We start from the raw sequence: 20731 nt of genomic DNA on the forward strand, positions 1-20731 counted from the left end.
AAACTATTGATTATCATAAAACTCATGTTACTTCTGGAAATTAAACTAACACAATTCTTATACCTTAACTTCAGCTAAACAGATTTACATGGGTGACTGTCTTGGTGTCACAAACCTAGATTTGCAGCAGTGATTAAACTATCTAGAAAGGAACAGAGATCACTCAGAATTTTCCTCTCCCCATAGGAAGTGAGCTCCCTTTTCAACACTTCCCCAGTAACTCATGTTCCACGTTAGAGACTGGGCTTGCAGTGGGAATGTTTTATAACCGCCAATGTTTAAGGATGTCCTGGGAACAAGCGCAGTCCTAGGGCTGCTGGAGCTGGTTGTATCCCTGGGCTATTTCAGACCTGTCCTGTCCCCTGGCCTTCAGCCACCTCCTCCTCCTCTGCAGCAAGAGCAGCCCCCAGGACACTGCAGAGCCAGGCAGCTCCCAGTGCTGCAGCAGGGAATCCAGACCCAGCTTTCTTTGCTGTTCCACTCTGCCTCACAAATCGGCTCAGGGATTTGGAAAGTTTTGTCTGATTTCTAAATAAATGCTCTATACAGACAACCTGTCTTACCACAAAGATCCTAAGATCCACAAAAAACATCAGGGCTACATTCTTAATCCAGCTTTTTTTTTTTTTTAATGATAATTACTTTTAAGATATATCTGGTATAGGTGTAACTAAAAGAAATAGAAACTCCTTAACATTTTTGGATGTTAAGATGATGGAACTGTAGGTTATAAATTGCCTTTCTCATTCCTTTATTTTAAACAAGATTATAGAATGGTTATAACTTTTTAGAAACTTTAAAATTAACTTCTACAGAGAAATGAACAGGCTTTTGCTGGGGTTTGGAAAGGTGTTTTAAAATCAAGGATTATGATGTGGCCAGCCAGTTAAAATTTATCTGCACAATCTCCAAAGACAAACCCACCTCTGTCTGGCAAAAAAGATACTTATTCTGAGCAGATTCTCAGTCTTTTTGAAGATACCAAGGTTGTACTTCCAGATGTAAGTGTAAGATACTCAGAGGCTCATCAGTTTTTAATAGTTTTGTAACATTAAATTCAAGAAAAAAGTATTACTTGTTAGTTCACCCTAGCCTGGATTCTCCCAACTACAGACTAATTTCCAAAAAAGAAAAGGAGCTTGGGAATTTGCAAAACAAGGAGCATCATGGAGTGAGATAGAATTTACAAGGGAATTTATAGTCTGGGAAGCACAAAGAACTGCACCCATTTTTAAAACAACTTGAACCAGTGTGGAGAGGTTACAAGTTCTTACAAACATTGAGTGTGTCACCTTTTGAAGAAACTATTGGTTGCAATTTAATTATTTTAATTTCTTTGCAATAAAAGCCAACAATTAACAAGCACGTAGTGTGCTAGTACAGTATTCATTTTATTTCTCAATGAATCAGCAATTTAAGTTAAATGTAAAGAGCTTTTATACCAAACTTTATCTTGGGTTTTATCAAAAAAGGTTACTTACTTACCCAATGATATGCTGATCAATGAAATTTAAGTAGCCTTTAAAATGCAATAAAAATAGCACAAAAACAATGCACACTTGTTGAAACCATGCAGGAAAACAAATTGCATGCTCTCATTCCACTAGAGTGAGTGGCTTTAGTAGCACTAATCCACACTCTGGCAGAGAAAAGGTACAATACAAACAATACCAGAGAACTCACAAATAGTGCTCTATAGAGTGAGGTAGTGTTTTCACAAAAGACTAGTCCAGATGCTCTCCTCTCTTTTAAGTATCCACACCCAAAGTTTCCCTCGTAGATACTCTTAGGAAGATGGAAATGGAAGGAGAAAGCAGAGTGATGGGATTGTGGCAGAATGAATGCATAAGCAGCTTTACTACACAGAAAAGTTAAGGAAAATAGTCAAAGGATTCCAGAGAAAACAGCAAGAAACAAAAAGTAAATATTTCTCATTACAAATAGTTTCATCCATTAAATGACTTTCTGTAGCACAGCAAGGTGGAATGCTTTTAGAATTTTATTTTTTTCATTAATTATTCAAATATATTAACCCACTTTCCAGGCTCAGACTTGGTAGTTCAGATTTATATGGCAGATCCAACTAATGTTTACTAACTTAGAGACCAGCCTTCTACACCATTTCTATTTCTTTTCCAGATCAATCATCCCAGTGTGCCAGAAACTCTCAGCTATGATGCAGAAGAAAGGCCTGAGTTGTGGTAACTCAACACTGTAACTCCAACAAAACAAGGCTGAAGGCATGACCTAAAATGTACCAGTGATAAGCATTCACTTAAGGCAATTTTCAAGGTAATTCCTGTAGAAAACTTTTCACTGTAACATTAAAGTGGTGCACAAAAATCTTCAAACTATTAATAAGGGTCAGTGTAATTTTAACCATTCTGTTGAATTCTCTGTTCTCCATAAATACAAGCAATCCAAGAGATTAATTTGCTATTTCTCTACATAAACCCTATGACTGAACTTGAGCAAAACATGAGAAATCAACAAATTTCATGTTTTTAGTCTTGTAAATGGTGCTCCATATTAGAATCCTATGGCCATAAAAAAGCTCTATTACTACAATTAACTGCAGTTCCTGTAGAAGTTCCATGACATTTTCTTTCTAGAATGCACAGGAATCTTTTCAGTTCTCCTGCATAAAAGTAATATTCCCATGGCATTTCCCCCAATTTGACATAACTGTGAAGCCTTTTGGTCTCTGGTTTTGGAAAATTTGATTTAACACAATATCACATTATTCTTTTGTAGTAAAGTTGTACATGGAATTTGCAATTGTTCTATGTTACTTTCTGTTATATTCTTTACAACACTGGAAAGAAAATTACTTGAAGTTAAATACTGAGTCATTTGTTGCAACTGCTTTTCTGGGCTGGTAGAGGAAGAAGAAAGAGGATTAAACAGGTCCCACACTATGACCATCATTCTCCACCCACCCAAGCAATTCTTATACTGTAGACAGAATATCAAATGCAGCAATAGGAAATTTGGGATGCTGTTCCCAAATTTCCTAATTTATCTGCTTAGTGCAAAGAACTCCTCCTTTCTGTGCCCTAGAGTTTAGAGATCTACTGATTAAATGCACTGAAATTAAAATACTGTCTGCAAAAACTGGCAGAAGTCGAGACTTGCAACCTCATCTTTCCAAAGGAAGGAGACAATGTTAGAGAATGTTTGTTTAAAACAAACAATGTTAGAGAATGTTTGTTTAAAACAAAAAAAAAAAATTTATGACAAAGCCTCAGTATTTGCTGGAGCATGTAAGAGAGAATCAGAGCTATGTAGAAAAGGTTGGAACTGGTGCAGGAGAGAACTTTACACCACTTATTTTAAGTAAGAGGCTTTAGTGTATTTTACCAAACATTAGCTTTGTGGCTGTTTCAGTAAAATTCAGTAGTTGAACACGAAGATACATAAATCAGTTCAACTGAATCTAGTACACAAAACAGATGGCAGACAGACTTTTTCTGTCTGTTGCAGTACTCTGAAACTGATACTAAGCACACCATAATTCTATTCTGTTCCTGCTTACTCTGTACTGTAGTAATTCTAACTTCTTTTCTGCTAAGTTACAGATTTTGCCTGAATTAAATATACAGTGAGGTTAAAAAGGAAACATGAGGATTCCAACTCTATTCCAAATTAGTCTTTTTAGCTTTTAAAATAGCCTAGAAATACCACTTCCAAACTCTGCTCTATACACCCTGGAACAGACATGAAATCACTAGTCAGTCATGTAAATTGTTTGGGCTACTAAGGTTTTATTTGTTACCACTAGGATTTAACTTAATTTTAACCTAAATTTCAGCAGAAAAATCTGCAAAATGCATGCATAAAAATCCAAACCTTCAAAACTGTATTCTCTGATTAGTATTTTAGTCATCACTTCCAGAACCTCTCATCTAATAGCAATACTGAAAACCAGCAAAACTCAATTAAGTTTCACTTATCTCTTTACGGTAGGGTTAAATTTATTATTGCTATCAATTACAACCAGGAACAGTACTTTACTAACCTGAAATAAACTCCAAAACAAGTTATTTCAGAGTCCCATAGGATAAATCCATAGAGAGAACATGATTTATTTCTATGTTTTGCACAAGCAAATAAACCACCCTGCAAGAAACAGTCTGATAGAAATCTCATACAAGTGTTCTGGCACTGTAAAATCAAGTGCACAGGATTGACTTCATGGTGAGGACTTCAGTACCTTCAAATCTCCAGCAATACCCTAAGCCAAAGCAAGCAAGTTCACCTGAACTTATGGAAGTGGGTTGTTTCCCAGTTAGTTCCTTAAAATTCCTCATGCTAATCCCATACCATGTATGGAAAACATCATGGAATAAAAACATGCAGCCTTTCAAGTCCAGGAAAGGAGCATTCTTTAAAGAAAAACCACACTGATTAAAGAATAATGTTTTATTAAATATATAGCTAAAGACTATGCTACTAAAAAAGTGGACCTTACATTACATGTCTTGAAAGGAGAGGAATTATAGAGAAGATGGCACAATGTGTGTTAGTAAAGCAGTGTCACACTACCAAGCAAGACATGCTGGGAGTACCCAAGAGACTCTGAGACAGAAGGGTATCCATGAGAACATAACTTACAGGCAGATTTCTTGCTGAGTCCAAATACAGAATAAGCAATGCAGAGGAAAGCCCATCATTAGCTTGGTCTTTGTCAGCTCTAATGCTTGTTAGCACCTAAAACAAAAACACACTGTAAGCCTTCCTGGAAAACAAGTGTTACTATTTCTGTCTCATATCTGAAAAAATAAAAAAAAAAAAAAAAAACAACAAAAAACCATCTTCCAAAAAGCAAACATTCACAAATTCAGAGCATGAAACATAAAAAGTAAGTTTTCAAGACTCATGCAGACATTTCAAAACCATTTGCATGGAAATTTGCACCCCATTTCCTACTTATTTTTTTAGATCGGACAGATTGTAATATTATATCCATCTTTATCTCCCAAGTAATGAAATGTTAGCAGATATTCTCAAACAGTAACATTAAGAGAAAAGAAGAGAACCACAAAAGCATTTGAAAATCTTATTTAAACCATTGACACTTATGACTGGTTTGAGATTTCTAAAGACAGACAGCTTGGAATAAAGCTGTTACTCCAAATTCACAGCAGCTAGAGATCTGGTTACACACTTAACAAATAAACAAAAAAGTCACAACAAATCACCCCAAAACAATTAAGATTAGAAGGAAAGTAATGTGTTCCTTTAATACCTTGTCTAGATTGTCAGCAGTTGGCATCAATGTGAGCCATTCCAGTTTTAAATGCAACTTTCCTTTGGACACTTCATCCAAAGTAAACCACTGAAAATTAAGCAAAGTAATGTGAAATAATCTGGCAAACAAATCTATGATTGCAATTAGTTCTTCAGGACATTTAGGAAGCACTAAAGTCTGCTAAGAATCTCCCAGAGCTGGAGTCCACATAACCTGAAAAGATCTGATCCATTAAAAGGTCATATTTTGCATAAAGTATTACAATACAGAATGATAAAACCACCCAGACAAACATTATACATTATATATAAAAGCATCTTTAAAATACCAAGAAAATTCTTAAAGTTCCGCAAAGATGTTCTGGGAAAACAAACCCTGCACAATGTTCCTACAAAATCTCTCTTACATATAGGATAAAAATTAGTCTGCCCAGCAATTAACTATTCTCTTGCAAAAAAAGCTTCTCACCAAACATCTAAATTACTATTTTTTGCATTTGCATAGGAGTAACTTTAAAACCTCAAGACCAACAAAGAATGTCATTATTTTTCAGATTTCACCAGTTTAGACAGCTCTTAAACCACTGTACTGTTCATCAGGGCATGTATTTCTACAGCATTAAGGTTATTCTTGCACATAGAGGAACTATGCCCAGGAAAAAATAACCCAAGAACAACAACATGTACAACATATGGGCCTTGTTAAACCAAAAATGACTGAACTCCATTACCTCATCTAGAAGACGCTCCTTTTCAACTTCAATTAAATCAATCATCAAACTAGGAAAATGGAGAAAAAGAAGCAGTATTTTAGCCAAGAAACAAAAGATCTAGCACAGAACTCAAGCCTCACCCTGATTATCCACCACTGACATCAAAAGAGCAGAATATTATTCTTTTAGCCCCTCAGAAAAGAAGGAGCAGAGAAGGAAATGGCTGAGCAAAGATGAGTGCAGGGTTTCAGGAAAATGCCTACAACAGAGCCCACTTTGTAACCATGAGGGAACAATGTAACTCACATGTGTATGACCCAACTCTCAAAACAGAGAGCACATCCAAACTACCCACTGGAAATAGCACCTATGACCAAATTCATGTTTTGGCAGTGTCTGGGAGAATTCTAGTTCACACAAGCAAAAAATGTAGCAGGGAATCTGCTAAAAATTAAACAGAGCAGACATCTGCATGCCAGTGCATGAACATTTGTCTGGCTTCTTATTTTATTAATACTGATGTACACATTAGGTCACTTCCTCCCACCATCACTTCAGTGTAAGATTAGGGAAGTGCAAAGAAAAAGAAACCTTTGCACTGCCTACTTCTTAATTTTAATGAGAAGTAGGTACTGTTGCTTCTGTTAAGAGAGGAGGAGCTGGGAAAACAAGGGAGTTCTACTATGGAAAGCAACAATGGGAAGTTCCAAAACTCGGCAAGAAATAAAGGTGACAAATTACTGGAGAAAGAAGCTGGCTAAACCCATGAAATGTTTATGAGTGAACACCTATGGCCTATGGAGTCAAAGAGTGAGTCATGTTTGTAAAAGCATTACAGTAATTTTTTTCCTTTAATCAAATAGTTAAGATCAGCTCTTAAGAAGAAAAACAAACTCAAGACAGTCATTTAGAAGCTATGAAGATGAAGAAGATACAGAGCTATAAAAGTATATTAACTTTGCCTGAAGAAAGAATTAAGACTTAGTGCTAGCTCACAGACATTAAAGAAGCTAGAGCACAATTCTGGGTACCCACAATACTCACCTGCTTTTTTCAGAAAAGATGTAAACATATAGATGTGTGTATACACACCCAGGCACATTTGCATATAAATGAATTTACACATATGAAGTAGTTAGGAAACTACTTACTACCAAGATAATTGATTTATAAATACAATTAGATAGCAGAACAACTGCAATAAAATAAAAACAATAACTGAAGAAAAATTACAATATTTCATCTCTTTCCAATACATACAAACATATTCTCCATAACATTTACCTCCCCAGGAAGTCATCTTTATCTGGATCTTCATCAAAGAGCTCAATCTCTAGCTCCTGTCCTGGATGTTCATACACTAAGGCCTGGAAGTTCAGTGAGAGGGCATTATCAGTAAAACTGACCAGCTTGGTTAAATGGCATAATAACAGTAAAACACTGAGCTGCAGTAACTTTGTACAGTAAAATACATTAGTAAGCAAATGCTTTTAAAAATTTCAATTTAATGAGTAGAGCAATTTTAAGAGCTTTTCAAATAAAATTTGTCAATGTTGGCTCTAAAAGCCCAAACTAATTTTTCAGAATTACTGATGCTCAGTCTAAACAAAAAAAAAAAAAAAAAAAAGGTATGTAAATAAAGGGAGAATTTCTGTTTTGTTACAGAACTTTGGGCTTCTAGAGGGAGACATCAAGAAGCTCCTTAAGGACACCCCTTAATAACCTCTTTAACAAAAGAAGAGGATATTTCTTTTTTTTTTTCTTACATAAAGAAGAACATAAAACAAGGTATTTTTATTGGCTATACCTCATAAACTTCATTCCATTTTGGATTGAGATTTTCTTTGATGACCTTGCTTTGGAAAATTTGGTTGCCCACACGGATGATTCCATAAGGATCTGACTTTCCTTTGACAATCCCTTTCAGATAAGTATCTTTCCCCTCTAGGTCCTGAGCTTCAATAAAGTGTATCCTTAGAACACCCTGAAAAAGGAAAAGATGAGTTTGTATAGTAATCTGAAAGCTTCCATGTCATCACAATTTACACAAAGATGTTTTATTATTTCCATTGCCATTTCCTTAACATGAAAGTTATTCTGGACATACTGTAAATAGAAGATATCAGTGATGATCCACACACTCAATAGACCTAGCACTCAAGAGACTCCTGAAAAGAAAAATTGTCATCAGCCATCAGAAACATGCCAGTTACATCAAGAAATATCAGGTTTCTGGAACTGAGTAGCAAAAAATAGCAACAACTGTTTAGTGAAGGACACTAATAGTAATTTTCCACAATAACGTAAAACACATGCTACTTTTTAATCTATAATTAAACTAGATTGTAGCAATCTAGTGATTGTAAAAGTTTAAGATTTTTTTTAAGTTTAAGATTTTTTTTAAAAGAATAAATAAATGAATAAGTAAATAAATCTTTCTTGGTGGCTTTTGAAACATTAACTTCACAGAAATTGTTTATAAATTAAATCAGTTATTATCAGTGATTGAATTCACAGCAACTTGTACCAGTGCAGTAACTGTATTTCAAAACTCCTCCAGATTGCCTTGAACAGTTACTACAGAAGAAACTAAATGCCCAATTATTGCTGTTGACAGAAACCTGCTTACCTTTGGTATAGGAAACCTCAGCTGAGCAATCTGCACTTCACTGACCAGGGGGACTGTAATTCTATTTGGAAGGACCAAGTAGTTGGATATGATATCCAATATTATTGTATCTGATAAGCCACTGTTGGAGAAAAGAATCCTCAGTTACTTTAAAAAAATATTCCTTTTGCTGCTTAACAACCTAAATGGAGAAAATATTTGCCTTCCTGGGAGAGCAGAAGACACATTTGGTTTGTAAATGTAAAATAAAGGATTCTTGCCCAAACGGCCACCAGGTGGAAGCAGCTGACACCGAACAGCAGAGACCACAGGGATGAATACAAAGTTCCCATTTCCCTGCCACAGCCAGATTTCCCGCTCACCCTTGCCTTTTAAAAGCAGCCTGGGTAAAAAGGAATTGCATAAGTGCTCTTGCCTCTAACGCATGCAACCAAGCAGATGGTAACTGTTTAATTACTTTTGTACTTCAATAATGATTTATCTGTCCTTGCAAGTTTGGCTGCCCCTTCCTGTATTGTTATGAAAGCACTTGTCCTCTTGAGCTGGGAGGACCATCACTTAAACCACAGACACACAGAACACAATGTGTAAAACACAGTAAAACGTAGCCTAGGGAAGCAAAACTGGTTCTGTTCAGTGAAAAGGGAGTGGCAGTGCAACCACACTGGTAATGAATCACATAAAACCCAACCCCACACCCCTCCACAAACACAGAGAAGAGAGCAATTTCCTAAGCTACAAGGTCACTCAGCTCAGGTCTGAACTGACAACAAATCATTGTCACACCAACAGCACTGGTTGCACACACTGCCTACGCAGGGAGAAGGCAGAACACAGAGCACAAGCACCCAGGACATCCCAGGAGGATGTCCAAAGGTTCAGAGAGGTCATTAAAACAATACTTGAGATACTTTGAACTGCAGAGGGACATTCTCACTAAAGCTGGTAGAGCTGTGAATTCTCCTAAATACACACCATGATTCCTCTTTTACAGTCTTTGTCAAATCAAGATGCAGATAATGTTTGATTACTTGGAACATTTTTGGATGAAGCACTTCTGTGTGAGCACCTTGTGAAGTTTTCTAAGACTGAATCTGAAGCTGGGAATAACTCTGACTCAGGAGCTAGCATATAAAAACACAAAAACTGCAGTGAAACATGATATGTGTTTCAGTTTCATTTGGAAAGAAAATGTAGTGATGAGCAATTAACATTATGCTAGAGATGGGCAGCAGAACAAATCCATTAAATACAATCTGGCCCACTAGAAATGCACACTGATTTTCATGCCAGAGATCTGAAACCTGAGCAGCCTGCAAGCCCTTGGCTGCCCCTGGAAATCCAGGTAACTCCAATACATGATGCAACATGGTTGACTGTAATGGTGCTCAGAACAACAGGAACAGAAGGAGCTCAAGGCTGCATCAAAACCAATGGACAGGTCTGTGCAGGCTTCTGGTTAGAAAGAGGAAACAGTGGATAACGTTAAGATATTGCTCAAAGGAAAAAAGTTTCCACTCAACTTCTGAGTTAATTCACATGTGCCCTAAAGAATCTTCCTTCTCCTCCCTTTCATGAAGAGCTTATCCAGTCACATTTCCAGAGGTTGTCATTCTATGTGAACCCTAGAAATTCAGTTTCAGTAAATTTTAAGACAAATACTACATGTTAAGTGAAGATATCTTCACTTAGCTATCATTTTAACATACTGCTTTTCAAACTTTAAAGTTTCATTCTGCCAAACCTCTCACTTTCAGTGTATGCTCTCTGAAATGAGCCAAGAAAATAGAATTCATTATTTTGTCAAGAGGTGACAAAAAATTGAAGATAAACATCTCAACCAGTCTTAACATTAAAAGGAAAAGAAAAACCAAACCAAAGCTGAAGTGATGGTAACCACACAAGCAACAATCTCACTTTTGAAAATTCAAGTCTAATGACAACACTCTAGTATAGAGACCAGGTAAGCTTTTTTGTTCCTGCTTTTGTTAGTGTCCCTACTTGGTAAGAAGAGAGAGCTCTGCCTTTATGCTCAGTCCCTTAAGAACAGATGACTAATGGAGAAAACCAAGTGACAGAAAGCAAAGGAGCTGTGCAAGGAAAGCAATGGTACCAGAGCTTGCCCTGCTCTTCTCTAGTGTTTCATTAAAATCACAAACTTTATGTGATCACAGGCATAAATAAACCTCCTCTGGACTAGCATAAGGTTCAGAGACTGACTAATGTTCAAATAGAGCTACAGCAAGTCTCCTTAAATAAGAGAAAGAAACACAGCCCAAGTACTGGAAGGACTCACAATCCTTTATGGCAGAACCAAACCCCAAATCTGGTTCCAGAGGTCAGTATCATAATTCTATCCCAACATTGCTGCTTGAATTACACAAAAAACACCTGAGAAAAATGAGGCAGCATTATTAAAGTTTCACCAAGTTTTACATAGAGAAACTGGACTCCTAGAAGGTAGCAGATGCCCTGAATTTAAATATAGGGAGCTGGAAAAGAACACTGAAGATTGCATGCAACTAACTAATGAATTAAATGAATTCTAAAACAAGATGATGCTTTCAAGCTGTTTAAATCTCATCTGGTATTAGCCAGCTGGGGTGCACCTAGATGCAAAGTATTCCTCATGAATACAAGGCAAAAATTGCAATCTTTTGCATTTTTTGTTATCTAAAGTAAGTGGTCTGATCTATGGAAAACAGAGACAAAACACTGCAAGCAACAGAGAAAGATGCATTAATATAAACACTTATGTTGATGCATCATTAAAAACCAGCTTCCTAAGATCATAAAACTTTAGTCAACGATTCTATGTACAATTATTTTTTCAGTTCAAAAAAGGGAAGAAGTGTAGAATGTTTCATGTAAGACTGTCTTTAAAAGCTCAATTTCATTGTAGAAAAATAATTGTTAGTTGCCTACTCTTTTGTATTGCTCTCTACTTAGCTCTACTTAATTTTTACCAGTTGTGTATTTTTCCTGTGCTATCTTTATCCATACTGCAGACACAGCAAATTTCTGACTGCATTGAGTGTTTTCACTGTGTCTCAAGCAACCCAAACATCTTCCCATCAACCACATCCCCTCCTGAAAGCACCTGAGTATGCTTACATCCTGGCTCCTCTTCACACAGAGATTTTAATTCCACTTCTCCACAAGCTATACTAATGGAATATGAATTCCTTGTGTGTCCTTCTCCTTTGTGGGATCATATAGGAAAAGCAATAAAAAAATAGCTAACAGCTGACAGAGAAGCTTCCAGCAGCTAATGCTGAAATTCAGTTAGTAGCAGACATTTGCAAACAGAGTACAATAAGCAGTTCAGTGTGCAGCCAAAAGCCATAGGATTATAAAGGTACCTGTGGTAGCAGCAATTTCATTGTTTATAACAACTACAATATGTCAAGTTGTCAGACCAAAATACACAACTTATCTATACAGATAAGAAAAAAAAAAATACAGCACCAAAGAAACCTCTTGGCAAGGCAGAGCATGAGTCACCCCAGTTACAGTTACTATAGAAACTATACCACGTCTAGGTGGCACTGGTTTGTGCATATGTGGCCAAGTTTGGTTGCTCTGGAAACCATAAACTTGAGATATTTAGCTAGACTTTGTTTACATCTGAGGTTTTGTGTTTGCAGTCAGGCAAATATGTAGCAGGATGTGAGTCTCAGGAGCCTAGTAAAGTTAAGTGCTAAATGTAAATTTAGTCGTGTTATATCAAAAAGGGGAATTATTACTCAGGAGCTGTATTTTGGAAGCCATTTTCTCTCACTCATCAAGAAAGCCTCTTTCCTCAGAGACAGACTTGAAACATGAGAAATTCTTGGAGCCATTAACCTACTTAATGCAAGTTCTAATTTCAAACTGTTCAGCTGGGATTCCATGCAATGGCTCCATGTGTCTAAGGAAAGCAGAATTCACTTCAGTCATGCAATTGATTACTAAGGGATTAATTTAATAACTAAATTCAAACTCCTGTTTTGAAACAATAAAAATAATTCTGGAGTCAGCCAACTCTTGAGAGTATGGGATCTAATAAAAGGGCTAGTCACAAAATCCAAGTGTATCAGATCTACCATTATCTCCTTTGCCATTGTCTCCATATAAAAAGCCCTTGGGTAACTATTAAAACCTGATAAATATGAATATATTAATGGATTTAACTTAATCAGGTTTATAATGATTGAAAGCAGCCTAATTTGCACCTCTATTGAAGCTTTTTAATTTGGGATTTTATCATGTGGTATTAGGAAAAGCTCTGAATAAGCTAACACATTTTATTGCTATATACAGTGAATATTTTGGTACTCCACTTGATCTTCACATAATAAACTGAAAGCTTTAAAAGTAAACACTTGAAGATATTAGAAACTTTATTTAGTTTGAATAGTCTTAAGGTACTTCTAACTACCTTTACACAAGCAAATAGAGATGGATTGGCATACAAAGCCAAGAACCAAGATGTCATGAACCCACTTGCATGAAAGGAAGGCTCTGATGATAGATGGCAGGTAGGAAATTCATAAGATTCTAGAAAGGCTGAGAACACTAAAAGAAGTACATTATAAATTATATTTTCAAACTATTTTTCACATGATCTACTAGATATATTTTTTGCATACTTTGACTTGTGGTGAAATCACTACCTTCTGCAAATTGAGCAATTTCATATAATTCTACATTAAGAGAAAACTGCTCAGAGTCATCTAACCTAGAAACTATTCAATTTATGGTCTTGAGATTTTCTGGGCTTTACGTGGGTGCAGATACACTGCTTAAGGTATACTCACTTCAGTCCTGGAACATCCAGAAGATTGGTCAGTCCAGTCCAGTTAATTTCCAAAAGCTGTGAATTGCAGAGAAAAGAGGGAGGGGGGGGGGGAAATGACAGGAAAAAAAAAGAAAAGCAGCTTAGAATTGATAATACTGAAGAAATAAAGACAATTGCTACAGATTCTGATCAGTGGAGAATTAAACAGTTTCCAGGATTTTCTCAAACAAACAAACAAAACAACAAAACAACTCTTCCATTTTTAAGAATTTTTAGATACATTTTTTTAATGTTATAAAAAGTTTTACCATTCTCTTATCCACTCTTCATATAAATATACATCCCCAATATACACAAATACACAGGATCTACTCCATACAATCCATATAGAATAATGAAATGTGATCCTATATTCTGGAGAAATATTTCTGGGGTCACCATAGACCTGTTAGAGATGAACAATCATTAACATGCATTTGCAAATTATAATAACCTGAAAAAGAACCCCACATGAGACCAGGAAAATAAGAGATCTAGAAGAGGTAGTCAACAGAATGAATGAAGAACTGGAATGAAGAAGGTGGCAGGAAGATGTGATAACAGCTTTCAAACATAAGAGGCTGTTTTCAAGGCACAAGTTCATTTTACCACTGATAAAGGAGAAAGGCATCAACAGGATTAAGTATCAAAGAGAGAAAATTTGTCAGAAATAATTAAAAGGGATAACTCATTGCTAGGCCATGCATGCTTTGTCACTGAATATCTTTGCAGAATATTATGCTGTATAAAGGTACCTATTCTGCTTCATGATTGCTGCCATTAAAAACTAATTTAAAACATCCTTTTTGATCCTATAATATTCTAATTCTAGATAACAAAACCAACAGATCTGAGTTCTCTTAGTTCTCTCTTCACTGAATTATTTCAATTAATGTCACAGAAGTTACCAGAGTATTTAAGCAACACATAAACCCAAACCCACCCAGTTACCAGCATGTTTCCAAATCCAACTCACTCAATCTAACTGCACGAGAAAAGGATTTTGATAGTCCTCAGTTAAGAAACTAATTGTGGCAGTCCAGCTAAATGCTAAAACAAAACAACAAACCTCTGCAAGAACAAATGTTGTGTATTTTCACAAACAGATGAGAATCATCACCCTAACTTCACTTTCTTTTTTAAAAATAGCACATACCATTCTTTTACAAAGGATCTATTAATAGTTTAATTAGTGATTTCCTTTGTGAATACTTCCAGTAAAGATAAGACATAATAGATTAACTCATATAAGGAACACCGTATATTGTTTAATACACTTTATTAATGGTGGCAAGTATTTCAACAATGTTACCTATGAACAATATTACCAAGCCTACCTATAACAAACAACTAAGCAAGGAAAAAGGAAATCATTATCCTTTCAAGGAAAAAAGTAAGATGTAATAACCAGACCAGATATTCCAGAACAAAAGGCAACACCAATCATGGGACCTACATGAGCAAGGACCTACATGAGCACCATGCCCTTGCCACAAACAGGGCTCAGGCTGTCCTGGGCCTCATGAAGATGATTAAGGGACTGGAGCATGATGCCATGAGAGATGCCCAGTACCTTCATTATTTTTGTGGCCCTCCACTGGACTTATTCCAGCATGTCCCTGTCTGCTGTACTGGGGAACCCCACACTGCACTCCAGATGTGCCTCACCAGTGCTGTGGAGAATGGAAAATCTCCCTCAGCCAGCTGGCAACGCTTCTCCTACTGCAGCCCAGGATGCTGTTGGCCTTCTTTGCCATAAGTGCACATTTCTGACTTCTCTTCCCCCTTCTATCCAACTAATCAGCCTGTATTTTCTTCAGCAAAGCTGCTTTCCAGCCAGTCAGCCCCCAGCCTGACATGGGAGACAAGGTTATTCCTCTCTAGGCACAAGATTTTACATTTCCATTTGTTGAACTTCAAGACATTCCTGCTGGCACATTTCTCCAGCTTGTCAAGGTCCCTCTAAACATCAGTACAACTATCAGGTGTATGAAGCACTCCTTCCAGTTTTAAGCAAGCAAACTTGCTGAGAGCACACTCTGTCCCAGCATCCAGGACAGCCATGAATTTGTGCTGGCCCCAGGTTTTAACCCAGGGTAAATCACTACTGATGGTCCTCCAGCTAAACTTCATGTTGCTAACCCCAGCTCACTGACCCTGAAGAGTTTAGCCATTTTTCAACCAAGCTGCCCATTTATCTCTTCTGTACTTAGCAGTTTACTTGGGAGGATGTTGCAGAAGGCTGTGTCAAAGCTTTACTGAAGTCAGGGTGAGCTGTATCCATAGTTCTTCCCTCATCCACCCAGCCAACCTTCTGATCACAGAGATTACTGCCTTGGTTTGCATGATTTCCTGCTCATGACTCCCTCCTAGCTACTCCCAATCATTTTCTTGCCTCCTCAACCTTACCAGCAGGATGGAGCTCACCACCTGAGCCCCTGTGCCCCTGAACTGCCTCCAGAGCCACACTGCAGTCACCTTTCATGTTCTCCAGATCTCAACACCCTGGAAGTGGTGCTGATCCCCACATGGAAGAGCAGCAGTGGGCAATGGTCTGAGGCCAGGCAAGCTGTAACAACATGCTGAACCTGAGGTCCAGGCAAGCACAAACCTCAAGAGAGAACAGGTCAGGATGGGATATGGGGCCAGGAGTCTCTCAGAAATGACCACTTCCCCTTTCTCCTGGTGCTTCAGTGCAGTTCAGGCTCTGCTGGCTTGGATGTGCCAGGCCCTCCTCTGCTACGCTGGCCCCAAATCTGTCCCACAGCTGCAAATCTGCAGATGGGGTAGGAGTCATCTTCCTTGGGGCAGAAAATTTCCATATTTCCCCATCATGGGATAATTCCACCCAGTAGTTTCCCCAGAAAGTCAGAGATTCTGCTTCAGACTAAACTCAGACCAAGCCATCTACCTGATCATTTACATTTGTTATAGATGAAACCAGACTGTAAGAATCTAAAGTGAAAAAATTCTTCAGGAGTTCTACAGAGTTTGCTGACTTTCTTGACTGATTCCTTCTTTAGGTGAAAGCACAAAGCTATCACTGGTTGCAGGACCACTTTGTATTCAATATCTTTTTTAATACCTCATTTACAACTAGTTTTGCCCACTTTCTATTTCTATTTCTAATCCACTAGCAGGATTTTACTGAGAAAAGGTTAATGCTCCTTTATTTATGAAATACTTGCAAGGCTAAATGGAAGTACTGCCTTTCAGAAGACAATAATTTCTTAGCTACAACCCATACTGTGTACTGAACAGTCTTTTTATTCTTCCTTTTTGAGGTACTATAATTTTTTCTACATGGTTATGAATTTAAAGCTATGAGGTTTTTAATTTACAAATGTAAAAATCAATTATTTATTGAAAATAATTTCTTGCAAAATGGTTTCTTTTACACTGGTATGCAAGCTTTATTTGTACAGTTCTACAAAAGCTATGAGCTAGAACACAGAATATTTTCATTTAGGAAAACTAAGATTCCAACTTAAAAATTAATTGTGCAAATTACTGTATTTGTATATGTTCTCAAATCTTCTCCTTATCTTAAATCTGAAAAAAAAAGTTAAGAAACAAATAATTGAACCAGGATGAAAATTCCAACTTAGTGTGAATAATTTCAGTTTTATACTACTTCCTCAATCATGCAAACCCACAGATGTTTAAGTAATATAGCAAACAAGTAGCTTGGTAGTAGCTGATAAGACTAACCACAAATTGAGTATTCAGACTAATTCTCTTGTTGTAATCACAAGTTTTGACTGTACATTATAAGACACTTTAAAAAGCTATGCAGTCTACCAAGCTTCTAGAAATAGTAATTTTATACTGTTTTAAGACAAAGAAGCCAGTTTATTATATGATTTATTTTTTCTTTATTCATAGGCAAAATAGAAGCAAATGGACACCATAAATACCTTCCAAAAGTGGTCCCTATCCTGAGGTGCTCATACCTTCATCCTGTATTTAACAGTTTTACATAAATAACCATGTTTTCAGATTAAATAGCAAATGAGAAAAGATTTGCATTTCCTTTTGTTTTCATATTTTGTTCAGTGAGCTGCATACAGCAATTAACACACTATGTCCTGTGCTGCCTCCTAAACAGCCTTCACTGAATAAATGCATTGAGCAACACAATGCATGTTGAAATTCAACATTGGGAAACATCTCCTTCACTGGACTGAAACATTTATCACAGTGGTTTCTGCAGTAACTGCCACAGCCCTAAAGAAAGCCAAGAACAACCAAAGAGATGCCACTGAGAAGTGACACTTTGCATTGATGCGACTAAAAAGCATTTCAAAAGGTTGCAACACGGCCTATGAAACAAAACAGGGTCTATGATACAGCCTCACTGTCAATATTTTGATTATTACACACCTCTGCTAAAAAACAAGCCTACCCATTCATTCCATCATCAGTCCTTACAGCATGAAACATGGAAAAACAATTACACAAAAAACCCGAGATGTTTGCACCCAAGAGTGGTTACTTAGACAAGAAATACATATAATATCAGAAATTCTCTTCATCCACTTATGGTACAGGAATAAATACAAAGACCAATTTCAGAAATGTTAAAGACAAATCCTCTTCCATTTGAAGCTGAAGCTCATAAATTAAAAAAACATTATTACAGCTAAGAACTTTACAGGGTTATTAAAAAAGCTTTGCAAATAAATCTTAAGCCATTAAATGTTTTGGAAGGAATATGAGCCTTCAAACTCCTGCCATAATCAAGCTTTCACTGTTTGGGCTTTAAAGGTAAATTCCCCTGTCAGATAAAGTTTTTGGCATTCACCCACCACAGAGTTTCCTTTCTAGTTCTACCAGAAGCACCCAGCAGTAACACACACACTAATCTTGGTCTACAGGTATTAGGGAGAAATTATTTTTGTTTTCTCCTCTTCTGTTTTTTTTAGTGTTCTATCTCCCCCTGTCCTCACCCCATCGTTCCTTTCAATAAAGTTGTTTCAAGTCTGCTCTTGGTTTCCAAACATTAAAGAGCAACTCAGGGGAAAAAAACCCAACATCTTTATATCTGCAAAAGTATAGAAATAACACTGACAGCAGACACACTCACAGCAGAGTGAGAAGAAAGGAGGCAAAAAATTTCTTCATAAGCAGGAGAGAGCCCCCAGCCACAGTCCAGCAAAATAACAAGGGGTTTTCACTCTGTATTTTGGGCACTGCCATGCCATGACTTGCTGGAGAAGAACAGGACCCCCTAACATGTGGTGCTGACAGAAGTTACAGCAATGTTGTCATCATAACTAACTGAAGAGTGCTTTGGAGAAAAAGGGAGCAAGCAAAGGACTCCCAGCTGATGAATCTTTTATGAAGCACCAAACCTGAAAAGTTTCCATATTTAAGAAATAGCTTAACAATATGATTTCCTCCTCTGTCATCATTTTAAGCAATGCATAATTCTCTTAGTTTAGCTAAATTCAGAGAATGCCAGCTGGTTCTCTGCAGCAGAACTAACAGAACAATTTTCCAGAACACTGGAAAAACTGTGGGCAGAATTTGTAAGTAAATGAAATTGTGCCAGAAGCCAGAAACGATGGTGCCTTTCCACAACACACTGCAACTAGAGAGGTGATGTGCCTTGCAAACTCTACCCAGCAGCTCACTGCACAAAGGCAGATTCCAGACACCAGTTACACTTTCCAATGAAGTAGTCTGTGTCTTGTGACTCAAACCTCTTACAATTCTTCCTTTGCTCAGAGAGGTGAAAACAAATTTCGTTATCTGCCTGAAAGCCAAGAAATTCACATCTTACCAAAGCTCTGTACTGAGAACTAACACAATGCATATTTTGGAAGAGGTTAAAAAATCAGATTAAAAAATAAACCCCTTCAGCCAATAGGAAAAGATAGGCTAAAAACTAATGAGCATCTCTATACACATTGGGTGTTCTCAAGACCCTAGAAACCTTTACAAAGGGAAAAATATGTACTGGAATGTAGAATACATAGGTCCATAAATAAAGCTCACAGAAATACAAAAAGCAGCCTCTAAACACTGCCAACCTTGTGGCTTGATTTGGCTGCCATAAACAATACTAATTCTCAGAAGAGAAGCCACAGCACATTTTAAAATGCTGATTAACAGCTTCCTGCTAAATGAGTTATGGAAGTGCAATACTTTTGTAGAAAAACTGAAGCTCTACTACAGGCCATGAGGATACAAATCCATGGGATAAGATGTGATTCTTCCCAGGAATGTCTTACAAGAAGGGAACTAATATGCCCTCTGTTGTTGCTTGTGAAAGGCCATACCAGACATGGTACAATTTGTTTGTTAGTAGAGCAAAGCCCATCACCACCTACAACACTGAAGTGCTGGCATTGCTGTAATAATTTAATATGTAACATTATCCAGTGTATCTCCCAGGAAATACACAATAAACTCAACCTTTCAAACAACAATACAGAGTAGGTGCTGTAGTATTCCCACTGGTCTGTGCAGGAAACAGCGTATCTCTGCACAGAAATGGTGTTTAAAAGTTTTTCAGTGGTAACTCTCTGAAGATTTCCACGAGACAACGGCTAGAGAGGTAAGATGTATACTTGAGGGGGTAGAAGACACAGTAGGCAAGTGAGCTGAAGGGACCAGAAGCAGGATCACAGTTGACTTTGCACAATCCAGTGCACCTGCTGTTCTCCATAGTGTCAGCCACTCACAGCTTTATTCAAGCCAATTCTCTCCTCCTTCTCTACTCCTCCCTACCCTTCTACCAGTCTGCATTGTGGTTCACACCCTCACACCAGTCTCCTGACTTTAGTGAGCTGGCTCAGGCAACTAAAATACATCTGAAGGACAGGAAATTGGGCTTTTCTTATGGTGTTCAATATCCTGCCAGCTCATGTCCCTTAGCCAGCTTCCTCCAGCAGCAGAAGTTTCAAAACTGGTTTAAAAGAGACAACAGCATTGAATGGGAAGGCACAGGGAGAAAAGAGTAAGGTACTGTGGAAACACCAACTGTGATGGCCCTTAAAACATCCCAAAATCTAAAATCACTGAGAAAAAATGTAAGTTGTAGCAAATTTTAAGTATGCTGAGTAGCAATGAAAATCATTCACTTCATAAGCAACAAGAATGATTCTTAACAAATGTTATTCTAACAGTAGCTGTGCATGAGCCTTTACCCAGGTGTTCCGCAAACCTGACAGTCCCACATGTTCCAGATGCATTCTGTACATTCCACATAACCACTTTGTTTATTTCCAGCCATTTCACTGGACTCATTATGGCTGCAAGCACTCCTTTTTGAGACTAATTTTCATTAGGACTTATAATTTTGAAAGTCCCATA

At 37.2% G+C, this 20731-nt stretch overlaps 1 protein-coding gene across 4 annotated transcripts in view; it reads right to left on the reverse strand.

Moving 5' to 3' along the window:
* Positions 1–20731, reverse strand: part of ESYT2 (extended synaptotagmin 2) — an 80268-nt gene that overhangs the window by 16498 nt on the left and 43039 nt on the right. For 2 of the 4 annotated variants that reach the window (XM_058019738.1, XM_058019767.1), the window contains exons 7-14: positions 13392–13447; positions 8593–8713; positions 7771–7947; positions 7248–7330; positions 5982–6030; positions 5249–5338; positions 4615–4710; positions 1684–1785 (exon numbers count right to left, since the gene is read on the reverse strand). In XM_058019738.1, coding sequence (XP_057875721.1) covers positions 1684–1785; positions 4615–4710; positions 5249–5338; positions 5982–6030; positions 7248–7330; positions 7771–7947; positions 8593–8713; positions 13392–13447 — 774 coding nt within the window. The remainder of the gene's footprint in view (positions 1–1683; positions 1786–4614; positions 4711–5248; positions 5339–5981; positions 6031–7247; positions 7331–7770; positions 7948–8592; positions 8714–13391; positions 13448–20731) is intronic. The other 2 variants (XM_058019747.1, XM_058019757.1) reach the window with 1 other exon arrangement.

The sequence above is a fragment of the Melospiza georgiana genome, chromosome 1, assembly GCF_028018845.1.
Source record: "Melospiza georgiana isolate bMelGeo1 chromosome 1, bMelGeo1.pri, whole genome shotgun sequence".
Classification (NCBI taxonomy): Eukaryota; Metazoa; Chordata; class Aves; order Passeriformes; family Passerellidae; genus Melospiza; species Melospiza georgiana.